The sequence below is a fragment of the Balaenoptera musculus genome, chromosome 6 (genome assembly GCF_009873245.2).
Source record: "Balaenoptera musculus isolate JJ_BM4_2016_0621 chromosome 6, mBalMus1.pri.v3, whole genome shotgun sequence".
Lineage (NCBI taxonomy): Eukaryota > Metazoa > Chordata > Mammalia > Artiodactyla > Balaenopteridae > Balaenoptera > Balaenoptera musculus.
Window position 1 is genome coordinate 95,467,484 of NC_045790.1, and position 16,065 is coordinate 95,483,548.

Sequence of the window (16,065 nt, forward strand, 5' to 3'; positions counted from 1 at the left end):
CTTCATTTCTTTTTGGACTTATCCTCAGTTTGCCCTCTCCTACATCTTACAAGGTGGCACCAATCTGAGGACATGAAGAAACCACCCAGTGTCCATCTGTAACTGTGATTGGCAGGAAGGCTGGCAGCCAGCCCAGGTAAGTACATGAAGGATTTCTTCATATTCTATCCCGTAGCAAAGCACAATGTCATATTCTGAGTCAGAGCCAGTCATTTCCTGATTTATTTTTTTTTTTTGATTCCTGTGTTTTTAAAAAATCTGTAAAGAAAGAAGAAACTTCTGTAGCTCATTAGAGCGTTCGAGTGTGTTGTAAATTAGAGACCAGAATGCTCAGTTAAGCTTACCTAATGATGGCAATGCACTGGAAATGGACTTAAACTGGTGCTAAACTTGGCTTACTGATAGTAGACACCATTAATATAAGACTTCAGTTATACAAAATGAGGCAGCAAGGTGTGGGATAAAAGATTTGGGATCAAATGTCAGCTTTTCTACTTTCTAGGTATGTGGCTTTGGGCAAGTCACATCTCTCTGAAATTCAGTATTATGACCTTTGAAATGAAGACATGCCTTTCCTGAAGGGTTGCTGATAGGACTAGCAATAATGTATACAAAGCACCTGGGCACAGGTGTCTGCTGGGCCCTCATTATGTGATAACCCTTATGGAAAGACTTGTCCTATTGTTCAAATATGGCCAACTTAAATATCAAGGATGTTCCGGTAACAGTCCTTCCTGTGTGCTTTGCCAGTTGAAAATTTAAAAGGGAGATATATCATTTTTTAAACTGTTTTCCTTTTAAGAAGATTATGAAAATAGTATGCTGGAGGATTGTAGTCAGACTGAAGGTCTGGGGGAATAGATGGGACTAGATCATAAAAAAGAAGTGATAGAAAGGGAGATGGATTTCTGTGGTGAGGGGAAGGGGTCAGAGATTACTTGGAGATTTCCAGCCTGGGAGCTGGGAGGTGATGCCATTTACTGAAATATGAAATCAATCAAGAGAAAAATAGAAGGTGAAGTATAGGCTTAGAAGGTGGGGTAGGAGAAGAATTTGGTTTGGACTTAACGTTTGAGGAAACCCAGGGGGAGGTGTTGACTAGATTGCTGGAAAGAGAGTTCTGGTAGACTAGATGACCTGGGAAGGGAACCAAAGGCAGGGCTTTGGGGGCCTCAAGAATTAAGGATGCAGGGAGAGGAGGAGGGGGACTCAGCAAAAGTTTGTAAGGAGAAAAAGGCCCATAGATTAGAACAGTGGTTCCTAAGCCTGAGAGCTTGTGAGAACACCAATTTTGGGGCCCCAGCCCTAGAGTTTGATTTGGGTGAGGCCTGAGAATTTGCATGTCTAACAGGTTCCCATGGGATGCTGATGACGCTGATCCAGGAACCACACTGAGAACTAATGGGTTAGAACATCTGCTAGAAGACCTGGAGGAAGCTGAAAAGGTTTGACACTGCTACCCTGGTGACAGGTGGGGTTGAAAAAGAGTCAATACTAGGGTGTTGAGAGCCCAGCTTAGGTGAAAACCCACAAGTTTGTGGCAGGGTCAATGTGGACAAGTAAGGAAATTTTTCTAGATGTCAAGAGCAAGTTTTTTAGGACAGGAATGGAGAAGCCAATGATTAGATTCATTTAGGTTGGGGAACCGGTTCCGGGGCTAGGGTTGGGGAGGCCAGGAGTCCAGAGGAATGAGCATATTGGTGAGAGTTTGTTTAGAGAGGTAGAGCATGGCCTTGAACTCGTCTGCCCCATCACACCTTCTCTGCTGATGTTGCCTGTCTCAGCGAGGATCTCTGCCTCCTTTGGAAGATTTGGGGTTGCCTGAACCCCAGATCTGAGTCATTCTTGCCTCCCTCTACCTCACCCTTTGCAGTTCATCCATCACCAACTTCTGTTGACCTTTAGCTTGCAAATATTTCTCCAAGTCCATCTAACCTTTCTCCATCCTCATAGCTTCTTACCCAGTGTCAGTCCACCACCATCCTTCACCTGGATTCAGGCAGAGGCCTCTCTGCTTGTCTTCCTTCTGCAAGTCTCGCTCACTCCTTCCTCCACCAATTCATTCTCAGTGCTGCCGGAGTCCTCTTTCTCAGATAAAGAGGTAAGCATTCCATGCTCCTGCTTAAAACCTTTCAACACCTATGCCATTACTCTAAAGAGAAACTATTTTTTCCTTTTAAAAAAACTTTCTATTGAAGTAGAGTTGATTTACCATGTTGTTAATTTCTTCTGTTATATATATATTCTTTTTCATATTATTTTCCATTGTGGTTTGTCACAGGATGTTGAATATAGTTCGCTGTACTATGCCGTAGGACATTGTTGTTTATCCATCCTATATAATAGTTTGCCTCTGCTAATCCCAAACTACCATTCCTTCCCTCTCCCGCCTTTCCCTTGGCAACCTCAAGTCTGTTCTCTATATCCGTGAGCCTGTTTTTGTTTCATAGATATGTTGATTTGTATTGCATTTTAGATTCCACATGTAAGTGATATCATGTGGTATTTGTCTTTCTCTGTCTGACTTACTTCACTTAGTATGATAATGTCTAGGTCCATCCATGTTGCTGCAAATGGCATTATTTCATGCTTTTCAATGGCTGAGTAGTATTCCATTGTACACATGTATCACATCTTCTTTATCCATTCATCTGTCAATGGACATTTAGGTTGTTTCCATGTATGGCTATTGTAGGTAGTGCTGCAGTGAACATTAGGGTGCATATATCTTTTCGAATTATGGTTTTCTCCAGATACATGCCCAGGAGTGGGATTGCAGGATCATATGGTGACTCTCTTTTTAGTTTTTGAGGAACCTCCATACTGTTTTCCATAGTGGCTGCACCAATTTACATTCCCACCAACAGTGTAAGAGGGTTTCCCCACCCTCTCCAGCATGTGTTATTTGTAGACTTTTAAATGATGGCCATTCTGACTGGCATGAGGTGGTATCTCATTGTAGTGTTGATTTGCATTTCTAAAGAGAAACTTAAAAAAAATTTTTTTTATTGTGGTAAAAGTCACATAATATAAAACATACTATTTTACCCATATTTAACTGTACAGTTCAGTGGCACTAAGTACATTCACATTGTTGTGCAACCCTCACCATCATCCATCTCCCGAATTTTTCACCTTCCTAAACTGAAACTCTGTCCCCTTTAAACACTGACCCCCCATTCCACCTCCCCACCCCACCACCTGCTGGCATACCAGTGTACTTTCTGACTCTGAATTCGACTATTCTAGGTATAAAGAGACTTTTTAAAGGCTCTGTCTTGATGTTGTTCCTCCTCACTGTTCCAATCTCACCTCTTGATTCCACTGCCCTGGATACCTCTCCCTCCGTCCCTCTTTTCTCCCCTCACATTGATTTCGTATATTTTGGGATATTTTCACCTTCAGGCCTTCCAGCGTGTTCTTTCTGCCTGGAATGTCCCTCAACGTCCCACCTTGGTAACTCCTTATCTTTCCAGTCTTATGCCACTTCTTCTGAGAAGCCCTCCCTGCGCTCTTGTATCTGGATTATATGCTCCCTTATGTTAGCGTTTATTATAGGATACATCATTGTTGCCTCCTGTTCTGTCTGCTCCACCCATTCGATAATACACTGGTAGGGCAGGAGCTGTCGTGTTCTTGCTGTACCTCAGCACCTAGCATGGTGCCGGGACCTTAGTAGATGTGCCATAAAGTTTTGACCAGTCCCTGCAAGGGATCAGCTATACAACTCTGAGCCCAAATGCTCTGAGATTTAAATGCTAGCTTTTAAGCATTTGCAAGCTTTAAGTTTAACCCTAGTCTAAGAATGCTATGTCTGAGTTCTAGTGGGAAACTGACCAAAGAAAGAATGATTCACACACTCATGCTGTCAATGTTGATTTTATTAGGAGGTGAGTCTTTTATACACATAATTAAAATAGGCTATAAAAATAAGTACCTCAAAATAAAATGGCTCTTAGTATATCACCCCTCTCCCTTTAGGAAATACTGTTGACTGAAAGTATCCAATTATATTCCTTTGAAGAAAGCCTTTTGATATTTGCTTCTTAAAAACAACAGTAACAGCAAAACTACCCTGAAGTCAAATGCCTGAGCTCCAGATTTCTCTGGAGTTGTTCACAGCTAACAAGGCCTCCGGGAAGAAGACTAACTTTTTTTCAAGTTTCTATTTTAATTTAAAAAATATTGACTGACGTTCACTGTTGGCAGTTCTTACAAAACATCCCTTCCCTATTCCCCTCAGGCTGTTGAAAATGTGTGCCTTTCAGTTCTCACACAGGACTCCTGGGTGACTAGTTACCATATGTTGGAGCCCTCATACCAGACACTGAAGCCCTTCCGTTCCTGGAAGAAAAGGGGCTTCAGTGTCTGGTATGGCTGTGTGTGTGGCCTTCATATCACCCTTGAAAGTTCACACTCTACTGTCTGCAGAACCTAACCTCTGACTGATAGTGATGTCTGAAAGCTGAGAAAGTTACTCCATCAGGGGAAATGCTTTTCCCTACCCACCAGGGACCCTTGAGCCAGAGCAAGTCACTCTGAGGCTGACTCTGGCTGGAACTCGGGTTTCTTGAGCAATGGGTTACTTTGGTTCCAGTTCCTGTTCCCTTCCTTGGTCTTCAGAGGGCCCCAGCCATTGCTGGTGTTTCCGGCTCCCGCAGATCAGGACCTTCCTTTCTCTGCGATGTCTCCATGCTGCAACCATGAGGCTTGCTTATAGGCCACGATGCTGTAAGAATTTACAATAGAGAATTATGAGAGAACAGCTGGAATGGGGCGGGGAGGTCTCTGGCCATCTCTTTATCACTGGTAGACTAGGAGGTTCTATCCATTATGGCAGCAGAATGCTGTACGGCATGAAGGGAGATGGCCCGAGGGAACTTCTCTCACTCCAGCCTCCTTCCTGTCCCATAACATCAAGAGCCCTTTGCATCTACAGTTTCCTTTTCTTGGAGTCTCTTTCCATCTCACTTCTGCCCGATGATGAACTCCCATGTGGACCTCAAGATCAAGTTTTGCTCATCCCAAGCAGAATTAGCTGCATCCTCTTTTGCCTTTCCATAGCCCTTTTCTCTCTTCCATAAATCATTACATTGTTTAAAAATATTTGGAGATAAGTGAATGCATAGGAATGAGGAGCTCTAGTTGAAGTCTTGGATCTGTGTGACCTTTGGCATGTCCTTCAACCTCTGGTGTCCCCGGTTTTCTCAACTGTTTGAGCTCTAGGGACCTCAGGTTCTAAGCTGGCACACAGTTCTTCCTGATGGATGGACCACATCTGGAGCTGCTGGATGGGGTGTGAGCATAAATCCAAACCCTTCTAAGGAAAAGCTTTGTGGAAACTTCCAAACACTGATTCCCCACCTTCCATGAGCCCCAGGGCTCTCCAGGGGGGAGCACTTACTGTACTTAGAGCTCATGGTATGACAGAGCTGGTAAGAGGCAAGCCAAGACTTAGAGGCTGCTAGCTCAGGACCACATGAATTCCGGTTGCAGGCCCGACTCCACAGCTCACCCCTCCCTACTGTGGACCACGACGGCACAGCCACGTGGTTGATGAATTAAATTAAGGCAGGACAAGAAAACTTGTAAACATAAGATTCTCTGCCCATTTGAGCAACTGCCTCCTCCCCTTTAGTGTGCATTGTGTGCCTGCATTATACGCTAACTAGATCCCCTTAAAAGACACAGGAATTCCTACTCACCAAAAAAAGAAAAAAGCAATTTCCTCCTGGTGCCAGCAAGGTAACTCCCTAGGAGTTAACATTCCTTTCTCAATCCTGTAAGGGGTCATAATAACCCACTGCTCACCTTGTTGGACTATGTAAACTGTCAATATGTTACTTTGGTTTTCTTTTCTGGTCCATATTGGGAAATTTTTTCAAATTGGAGTATAGTTAATTTACAATGTTGTGTTAGTTTCAAGTGTACAGCAAAGTGATTCATGTATATATTCTTTTCCATTATAGTTTATTACAAGATACTGAGTATAGTTCCCTGTGCTATAAAGTACGTCCTTGTTTACCTACTTTATGTACGGTAGTGTGTATATGTTAATCCCAAACTCTTAGTTTATCCCTCGCCCCCCCCCCGCCCCCGCAGTATGTTACTTTGATGTATAACCCATTGTCTGAAAAACTTATGTAGGGCTTCCCTGGTGGTGCAGTGGTTAAGAATCCGCCTGCCAATGCAGGGGACACGGGTTCAAGCCCTGGTCCGGGAAGATCCCACATGCCGCAGAGCAACTAAGCCTGCGAGCCACAACTACTGAGACTGTGTGCCACAACTACTGAAGCCCATGTGCCTAGAGCCCGTGCTCTGCAACAAGAGAAGCCACCGCAATGAGAAACCTGTGCACCACAACCTAGAGTAGCCCCCACTCGCCACAACTAGAGAAAGCCCGTGCACAGCAATGAAGACCCAATGCAGCCAAAAATAAATAAAATAATTTTAAAAAAACCCAAAAAACAACTTATGTAACTGTGCCTTGACCTCTAACAGGTGGAACAGTCCTCAGAGTTTTCTGAAATACTGTCTCCCGGGTTATAATCCTTGGGATAGCATGACTAAAATTTTCTATTTCTTTCTTAGATTGACTGTTGATCAATTTTCATTGATATGGTGATGGCCAACCCCTGACTTCATGGCCAGTCAACAGGCAGCTCTGGGATACAGATGGTCAGCAGTGCTGGCTAGTAGGTGTCACACCCTTCTGACAGATTGTTCGTTCATTAAATACTTTGAGTACACGCTAAGCTCTCTGCTGGACACAGGATACGAGGTGAGCCAAACAGGTGTGGTTCCTGCCCTCAGGGAGCCTACAGTCTAGTGAGCAAGCTTGTAAAACATGATAATCACTAAATAATCATCAACTATCATGCTATGAAGGAAAAGTATAGGAAGCTTGGGGAGCATATAATAGAAGGATCGAAGTTAGATTGAGAAGGGGATTTTCTCAAATCCTCTTTGAGAAAATGGTGTTCAAGTTAAGACCACAACTAAGTTGTGTTAAGAAAGATGTGTGGGTAAGGAAGGGGGAAGAGCATGAGGGTAGGCTCCTGGGGCTGAAGCATAGAATGGGAGGCTAGATTATGAAGGACCTGTGGTCCACGGTAAGAAATTTGGGTCTTAAGAGCAGTGAAAGCCAAGCGCAGAGCTTTGGGCAGGAGATGATGTGAACTGATGTACACTCTAAGGAAACTGCTCTGGCCACCTGATGGAGAGAGGATGAGAGGGGAACACGTGTGGATGTGGGGAGAATGGCTCAGAGGCGAATTTGGTCCCCCAAGTGCTTGGGTGGCAGCAGTAGAGATAAAGAGAAAAGGATGAATTGGAGGCATATGTTGGAGGTAGAATCAGTGAGGCTTAATGGATGGGAGGTGTGGGGAGATGAACAAGAGAGAGGACATTGGTGACTCTCCAGTTTCTACCCTGGGTGAGTGCTGGTGCCATTTAATGAGATGGGAAAGACTGGAGGGGAGCAGACTTTAGGAGGGCATCAAGGACCCAATTTTGGAAATTGAAATGGTAATTTGAGGTTTTGAACATACTTTAGATTGTTTAGAGAGGACATGACATGAGATGACAACCCAGAGCAGAGCCCCAAAGAATTCTTCCATGTGGAGGTTTATAGAGAAGTCAGAGAGGTAGGAGAAACCCGGGAGGGGAGGTGTTAAGAAAGTCAAGTGACAGTGACAAGTGCCTTCCAAGGAAAGTGACCAACAGTGCTGGGGGCCTCTGAGAATCCACGCAATATGAGGATGGCAGGGAGTCCACTGCATTCAGCTGTGAGGAAGTCAGATCTTAGCGTAGCCCTGGTGGCATTGAAGGGGGAAATCAGTCTGTATAGTGGGTTGAAAAGTAAACGGGAGGTGAGGACGAGACAGCAGGTGCAGACCAGCACTGGAGAACCTGGCCATAAAAAGGAGGAGGAGAGAGGGTGGTAGATCACGTGTCACTTCTGATAGGAAGAATTCAGGAGAGGAAGCAGCTAAGTAGTGCAAGTAAGCTCTCTAAGGAGAGGGGAGAGGTGGCACCCAGATACCCAGTGACTTCTAAGAAGCAAGTCAAGTAGTGGCTGAGAACCAACTGCCTGGGTTCAAATCCTGTCTCTGCCACTTATTAGCTCTGTAATCTTTGGCAAGTTACATGACATCTGAGAGTCGGTTTCTTCATCTGCACAATGGGGATAAAATGGTAGTTGTCTCAGAGGATTGTTTGACAAGGTTAAAATATATGAAATATTTAAAGTAGTGCCTGGCACATAATAAGGGCTGTTTAAGTGTTTGCTATTATTATCTTTCAGAGAGAGGTTGGGGGGAGGAGAAGGACAGGATGGGTGCAAAAGAACGTAGGCTTGGAGAAGATGAGCCCACTCCCCTCTGATGGCGTCTGTTTTCTCTATGGAGCACGAGGCCGCAGCCGAGCGCATGTGTGTCAGGCGGCCAGTGGGTTGCGGATGGGCAGAGCCAGACAGTGATTCCCGCAGCATCTCCCTGTCGCATGTAAAGACGAGCAGGCAGGAGAGGGCAGGTTCTCACAGTGACATGAAATTGACTCACTTTGGTACCAGGAAGGGCTGGGGCCACACTCCCTTCCTGCAGATGGGCTGTTGGCAGCTCTGCCCAGGAACCTCTCCTCCCAGCCTTCTGCCCTCCATGGCCTCCTCCACTTCCTGCTGTGACATGTCTTCCTGGGCTTTTATGTCATTGGAATGTAGCTTTTCTTTCTGTGGTTAGAGAGTTCTGGTCTTTCCTGCTAATAGCGCTTAATGATTGATGGTGCAGCCTTGGCCTCTTGTAGTAATTTTTCAGGATCTTATTTACTTGTGACTTCGTGGAAGGGAAAGGTAATAGAAAAACTCCCTTTATACCAGAGGTTCTCAACCTTGGTTGTATATCCGAATAAACTGGAGAGCTTTAAAAAATTCCTGTGCCCAGGCTGCATCCCAGATCAACTGAGTCAAAATCTCTGCGGGTAGGAGCCAGACATCAGTAGTTTTTATATCTCTCCAGGTGATTCCAGTGTACAGCAAGCAAAGGAGGCTTCGTTTGCACATGGGTCCCTCTATAGCTAAATGTCTACAACAGAGGAAAACAATTAGCAACTACTTAAGTGCCTCAGTTCACATGAGCATTCAGTTACTTATGATTGGTTCAAGATTCTGTCCCTGTTTCTGTGATATAAGATCATGAAGATCATGCATATCTTAATCAAGATTCCATGCACACAGTGTAGGACTGGGTCCAAGTGCATATTACATAGTACGTTGGGGGGTAGGTGTCAAGGGCAGCACACCTGTTTCATGCACCCCAAAGTCTCTTAAAAAGGGAAAGCATCTCCTTAGCCCACATATGAAGCAATGAAACTGCAGAAAGGAACCAATTATTGCATATTCTCATTGCTTTCATGTGTTTATATCTCTAGCTATGACACACATTAACTAGTCAGACTTGTTTTCTTTTGTTGTTTTTTGTTGATTTGTTTAGGTCAAAGAGACTATATTTCAACCAACTGCCAATCAGACAGGACTGGATAACTTCCAGGTGGCACGGCTACTAACCCATTACTCAGATGGACAAAGAGCTGGGACTCCTGAGAAGTTTGCACTGTGGGTCAGCTCCAGCTAAACCCAATCTATTCAGCTGAGACTCTCATGAAAACAGTGGCACATGAAAAGGCCTAAGGGCTGGGCAGCTTGAGGACAGGTCTGGCTCAGTCCTACACCTTGAGAAAATGAGAACTGGCCCAAGAAGGCACTAGTAATCAAGTCTGCTGTTTTGTACAAATTCTCTCAGCTGTTTGATCCTCGTATCTTATTTTCCCAACTATGAAATAAAGCAAAGAGCCTTCATGATTGATGGCTCCTGTCTCAGGAGGCTCAGCCTTCTATGCAGGCAGGGACCTGTGCAATGCGATGTGAGAATTCAAAGAAGATGGTGAGAATTCCACCATCCACTTCCCACTTTCAACCTGCCTTCAATTCTGGTCTACTCTGCTGCCTATAACACCACCATTACTGATATGTAGGGCTCTGGTGTGCTACTGGTCCCTTTAAAATGCAAATCTATATCAAGTCCCTTGTATCTTACTGTGGATATCAATTATCCTCTGGTAGGACTGATACAAGTGTGAGATAACCACACCTTAGGAAAGGATAAAAGGGCCTAAACAGACCAAAACTGAGCTAATAGGTGTTCAAATGGAGTCCAAATTGAGGTGTGCTGTCAGTATAAAATACCAGATTTTGAAGATTTAGTTTAAAAGACTCATTGATTTCATAAATTGATTACAAAGATATTTTGGATCTATTGGGCCAAATCAAATGTTATTAAAATCATTTCACCTGCTACTTTTATTGTTTTTAAACGTGGCTACTAGAAAATTTTAAATCCCATAATATGGCTTGTACCTGTGGCTCATACCATATTTCCCTTGGATGGGGCTGGTCGAAGACCAGACTGTTCCATGTGGTCCATTTTGGTGATGATCTAGGCTGGCACTCTCCCCATGGGCCTGGAGTACCCCTCCTTTCCTTCTCTAGCCTTCCTCCTGCCTGTTATCTTCCAGACTTTAGCGCTCTTGTTTTGCAAGCAAGACAATTCCCCCAGAGAGGTCAAAGGAACTGCCCTCGGCCTACAGGGGAGCTCACACAGTCCGGTGGCCATGAGATTTAAAGGGCACTGAGCACAGAAGTTGCCAAGCCCTTGGAAGGTACAGAGAAGAAGGAGTACCTGGAAGTGAGGCCGGCTGACTCTCACCTAAAGGAGACTAAACAAAAGAGGTCTGAGTGGTACAAGAAGGTTTCTAATCCCAGCCCCTGATTACAAGGAAGTATATGAGTTGCCTATAAATAAATTGTATTACAAAACCACCAGGAAGTGAGCCAGCTTGTTAGGGCCCTCTGTTTATTACTTACAACTTCAGGGAATTTCCAAATTGCCAGACTATTAGTTTGGGGGAACAGGAGAACTTTTTCCCTGTGAGAGAGCCTACTCAGAACCCATTGTGTAATTGTTGAAAATAAATAATACTTTATGATAATGGGCTGGAAATGCTCCAACAGTCCTTGACCTAAGCCCCAGGCCCCAGCCCAAAGAGCAGATGCTGGTCCTGTCTTACCCAATCGGGATGATGGCCAGGCAGGAGAGAAAGGAGGAGAGTGCAAAGCAGGTGCCAACGAACTTCTCCATGGTGAGCTGATAGATCTTGTTGTACACTGTGGATGTCACCACCCCAGTCAGAGCCAGGGACAGCTGCAGGATGACAAACACCTTTCCTGTGGAAGGGACCAAGGTTACCAAGGTTACTAAGCTGTCCCTCCATGTTCCCTGAGAGCTGAGTCTCTGGGGGGTTCTCAGGAGACCCCCCTCACCCTTCCCAGACTCCCTCTGTCTTCATGGCTCATTTTACAGGATTCTTGCCTCCACCCAGCTGACTCTTCCCGTGGCCCGTGGATGGTAGTATCTCCCTTTGACTGTGGCTTTTCAGAGGCTGACTTTCCGAGTCTTTCCCACCCTGCTGCTCTCACTCCCTCCACTCTGGATGGACACCAGTGTGTTTCTAGTGTCTTCACGGCTGCTTCTGGAACTCTCTCCTGTGCCTTTTGCCAGTCCAAACCCTGTGCCTCAAGCCAAGTGGCTCTGAAACCGTCCAGACAGAGAGAACCTCCGAGAAATTCCTTTCACTCACCATAAGAGGAGCCCTTGATGAGTTTGGACATTGCCGATCGGATGGTTGTGATGGGGATGAGAGCGAACAGCATGACGGCCCGAGCTGGAAAGGAATCACAGGAGAACACTCCTCACTGTAGCCCAGCCTTGGCCAAAGAGTAAATTAGAATAGAGCAAAGGCCTCCTCTAGAACCCCCTCTCCCACAGTCCTATGTGGCCTTGAAGAAATGGTTTCTCTGCTGGCAGACTAGGACCCCCCCCCACCTCCTCCCCCCGCCCTGGGCAGGCTGATTCTCTGAGCACATTGCTGCAGACCCATCTGCAAGGTGCCAAGCACAGTGGTGACAGAGGGTGAAGGGTGTCTTTATTGGTAGAGTTAAGTTGTTTCTAGGGAAGTGGAGCTGATGTCACTCAACTCCTTGCCTCCTGGGAGAGAGGTGTCTGCCCTCGCCGTTCATCGTCACCTCTGGGAGGTGGTCCCAGGAGCTTTGGCAAACTGCATCTAGAAATGTGTGCCACTAACACACCTGCCACACCCCTCCTTCCCTCAAGCCCTGTTCATTATCCCTTGGTGGGGGTGTGTGTGTGTGAGGTGGTGGGGAGGGAAGGGGAGGGGGGACCCTGGCCCTTGCACACGGCCTGTTGAACTGGGAGCTGGCTAAAGGTAATCTTGCCATTTTGTGAGGGGTTTTTCTGAGTTGTGTGACCTCCGCCAAAGGACGGTCTCTGGGAACCACCTAGAGTTGTTCCAGTATGTTAGCCACTAGCCAGCCACGTGACTATTTAAATTAATTTAAATGAAATAGTATGAAAAATTCTGTTCTTTAAGTTGCACTGGCCACATTTCAAGGGCTTCATAGCCACACGTGGCTAATGGCTATTGTATTAGGCAGAACAGATACAGAACATGTCTATCATTGTAGAAAGGTCTGTTGGCGCATGGGCCAGGGCTCTCTGCTTGTGGTTGTCTTTGTTCTCAGATGGGAACTTCATTCTGCTTCCTTGAGGGAATGAATGTATTACATTGGTTGTGGAAGGCATTTATGGAGAATTTTTCTCTCTTTTTAAAAAGCTTGTGCTTGACCCAAAATGATTGAAATGATTTTAATTAAAGGACTTTTTCAGCTGGATTACTTAAAGTTTTATCCCTTTAAAACTGGGGAGAAGAAACTCAACCCCATCTCCTCCACTCGAGGGCATCCCGAAGGCTCTCCTGCTGACTCCGGGCACCACTGACCAGCCCTCCCTTGACTTCCTAGAGCTATGGGCACCACTCTGGTAACATTTCAGGGGCCACACAGGTAACAATACCGACAAACTCAAGTGCACATAATCCTGTCTCCCTTGTGTCTCCTAGGTAGCAGGTATAATCTCCGGTGCTGAGCTGGGACACCTAGACCACAGCATCCCTGGGGTCAGCCCCATGACTCGGGGGATGCGCCGTGTCCTTGTCCTGCCTCCCCAAGAATGCCAGACTCACCAATGTAGAACATGTATGTCTCTTTCACAAAAGCCAAGAGAAGGGCTCCAGACGCAAAGGAGACCATTCCTATTATGATCATGGTGGTGTCCTGGAAGTAGCGGGAGAAGACCAGGACACCCAGGAAGCTGGTGATGAAGATGGTGTACCCTGCAGCCATACCATAGCCCACCTGCACTTGGTTCCAGCTCAGAGGCTCCCTCAGCACAAAAAGGGGTATCACGTCCACTGTGCCCACCACTGCCAGGTCATATATGATGGCACCCACAAAGAGCAGGGCAATAATGGTTTTCTCGGGCTTCGCTTTTGCAGGAGATGAAGGGTGCCTCACCACACTCTGCATGTCTGTCGGATCAGGATCCAGGGTGTTATAGGTGCCGACTGTGCCAGACACCGTATCCACAGCCTTGCCGGGCTTGGCCTTGGACTCAGGGACCTTCAGCACCAAGAGGCTGTAGAAAAGGGCACAGGTGGCACAGCTCACGCTGAAGGCGGTCAGCAGCAGGCCCTGGCTGGAGTGCCCGACTATCTGCTTGAAGAGGTGCCCAGAGATCATGCTCCCGCAGAATCCCGCCAAGCCCAGGATCAAGTCAATCACGATGAGGCGCAGGGAGCGGCGGCCCTCCGAGGAGCCGAGGGATCCCAGGGCCATGACCCCCGACCAGAACGCCGAGAAGCCACCACACAGCCCGTTCAGCGCCGCCGCCCCGTATAGCATCTCCACGGGCCAGTCCAGCAGCACCTTGAGCAGCAGCGCGAGGCGGGAGAGCATGAAGCCCAGCAGAGGCATGCAGATGGAGATCTTGCGGTGGTAGCGGTCGCTGAGCCAGCCCAGCCCATAGGCCGACAGCAGGGGTGTCAGGCCCATCACAAGGTTGTAGATGATGTAGAAGTTGGAGATGGCTCTCTGTTGTTGGTTCTCTAGAGCCCCCGGGGGCGATGGGCTGGCGCTGTGGTTGGACAAGACCCCGACTCCGAAGGACGCCTTCACCACGAGGAGCAGCCCCGCGTCGTAGAGAGAGGTGGCCATCTGGGTGGAGGCCACCACGGGTTCGACCCAGGTCCATGCCTGGAGGCGAGGCAGGGGGCCCCTGCACGGGCAGATGGTCCCCAGGCCCATGTGGTCTCTCTGATGGGGGATGGAGGGAGGGGCTTGCCCGCTGCCGCTGCCGCTGTTGTTCCGGAGGGCGGGGGCGCAGCCCGGGTGCGCGCGGGGAAACCTGCGAGCCGAGCTGAGCCAGGCGCAGGGCGCAAGTGACAGCAGCCAGCCAGGCGGCCGAGTGATCTCCGGCACCGCGGCCACGCCTCCCCGGACCAAAAAGGGCCACGCTCCGCCCCCGGCGGCGGAGCAGGACTGGCGGCAGCCCAGGGAAGCCGGGCGCGGGGGAGCGCGCGGCGAGTCGAGTCTCCGCTGTGCCCCCGCGTCACGCTGCTCCGGGCGGCGCGGCCGCCTGAAGGGCCGATTTCCGCACGGCCGGGCGTGCCTGGACCTCCCGCAGGTCGCTGGGCACCTTCCCCTGGGACTTGGCCTGGCCTGAGACACCCCCGCCCCCCAAGGCAGGGGGCAAAATTCTGTCCCTGGAAGGCAGTTTGGGGCAAGCAGTGAGGTGCCTGGGATCAGCGGGTTGGGGGTGGGGGGTTGGCGGTGAGGTTTTATTTTGGGGTTTAAAAGTCACAGGGACCTATGTGCTGTGGGGAGCTGGGTAGCAGAGACTTTGAGAGAAAATTTTAAAACTCAGGAGTCCTAGTATCTCTTTGAGGTGCTGATTTCAATTCTTTTGGATAAAGACCCAGCAGTGGGATTGCTAGATCATAGTGCTGCTTTTATATTTTTGAGGAAACTTCGTTGTTTTCCATAGAAGCTGCCCCACATTTTCCTTTCACAGCACCAGTGCACAAGGGTTCCAATGCCTCACCTCCTCACCAACACTTATCTATTCTGATAAATAGCCATCTTGACAGGTGTGGGGTGATACCTCACTGTGGTTTTGATTTGCATTTCCCTGATGATTAGCTTATCTTTTCATGTGCTTCTTGGCCATGTGTGTATCTTCTTTGGAGAAATGTCTATCCAAGTCCTTAGCCCATGTTTGTTTTACAACTGAATTGTAGGAATTCTTATATATGTTGGAGACGAACTCCCTTTCAGATATATGATGTGCAATATTTTCTCCCATTCTGTAGGTTGCCTTTTCACTCTGTTGATTTTTTTTCTTTTGCAGTGCAGAAGCTTTTTAGTTTGATGTAGTCCCACTTGTTTATTTTTAGGGGTTTTTTTTAAATATATAAATTTATTTATTTTTGGCTGCATTGGGTCTTTGTTGCTGCGCACGGGCTTTCTCTAGTTGCGGCGAGCGGGGGCTACTCTTCGTTGCGGTGCGGTGGCTTCTGTTGCGGTGCGGTGGCTTCTGTTGCGGAGCATGGGCTCTAGGTGCGCGGGCTTCAGTAGTTGTGGCACACGGGCTCAGTAGTTGTGGCTCGCGGGCTCTAGAGCACAGGCTCAGTAGTTGTGGCGCACAGGCTTAGTTGCTCCACGGCATGTGGGATCTTCCTGGACCAGGGCTCGAACCCATGTCCCCTGCCTTGGCAGGCAGATTCTTAACCACTGCGCCACCAGGGAAGTCCTATTTTTAGGTTCTTGAAGAGAGATTAGTACTCCTGTGTTCGTTGCAGCACTATTCACAATAGGCAAGATGTGGAAGCAACCTAAGTGTCCACTGACGGATGAACGGAAAAAGAGCATGTGGTATATAAATACAACTGAATGTTATTCAGCCTTTAAAAAGAAGGAAATCCTGAGATTTGTGTCAACATGGATCAACCTTGAGGACATTATGCTAAGTGAAATAAACCTGTTGTAGAAAGACAAATGCTACATGAGTTCCCATATGAGGTATCTAAAATTGTCAGATT

At 47.4% G+C, this 16,065-nt stretch overlaps 1 protein-coding gene and 1 long non-coding RNA gene across 2 annotated transcripts; one reads left to right on the plus strand and one right to left on the minus strand.

The window, feature by feature from the left end:
- The first annotated feature begins 22 nt into the window (after nt 1-22).
- On the plus strand, nt 23-11,109 carry LOC118897206. Its single transcript, XR_005020370.1, has 4 exons — nt 23-136; nt 1,352-1,445; nt 6,592-6,781; nt 9,489-11,109. It is a non-coding gene; the product is annotated as an uncharacterized LOC118897206 (long non-coding RNA).
- Nucleotides 3,863-14,402, minus strand: SLC46A2 (solute carrier family 46 member 2). Its single transcript, XM_036856176.1, has 4 exons — nt 13,153-14,402; nt 11,692-11,775; nt 11,122-11,278; nt 3,863-4,729 (listed from the first exon to the last, which is right to left on the minus strand). The coding sequence occupies exons 1-4, from the start codon at nt 14,270-14,272 to the stop codon at nt 4,663-4,665; spliced, it is 1,428 nt and encodes a 475-aa protein (XP_036712071.1). The 5' UTR covers nt 14,273-14,402; the 3' UTR covers nt 3,863-4,662.
- Nucleotides 14,403-16,065: the final 1,663 nt, after the last annotated feature.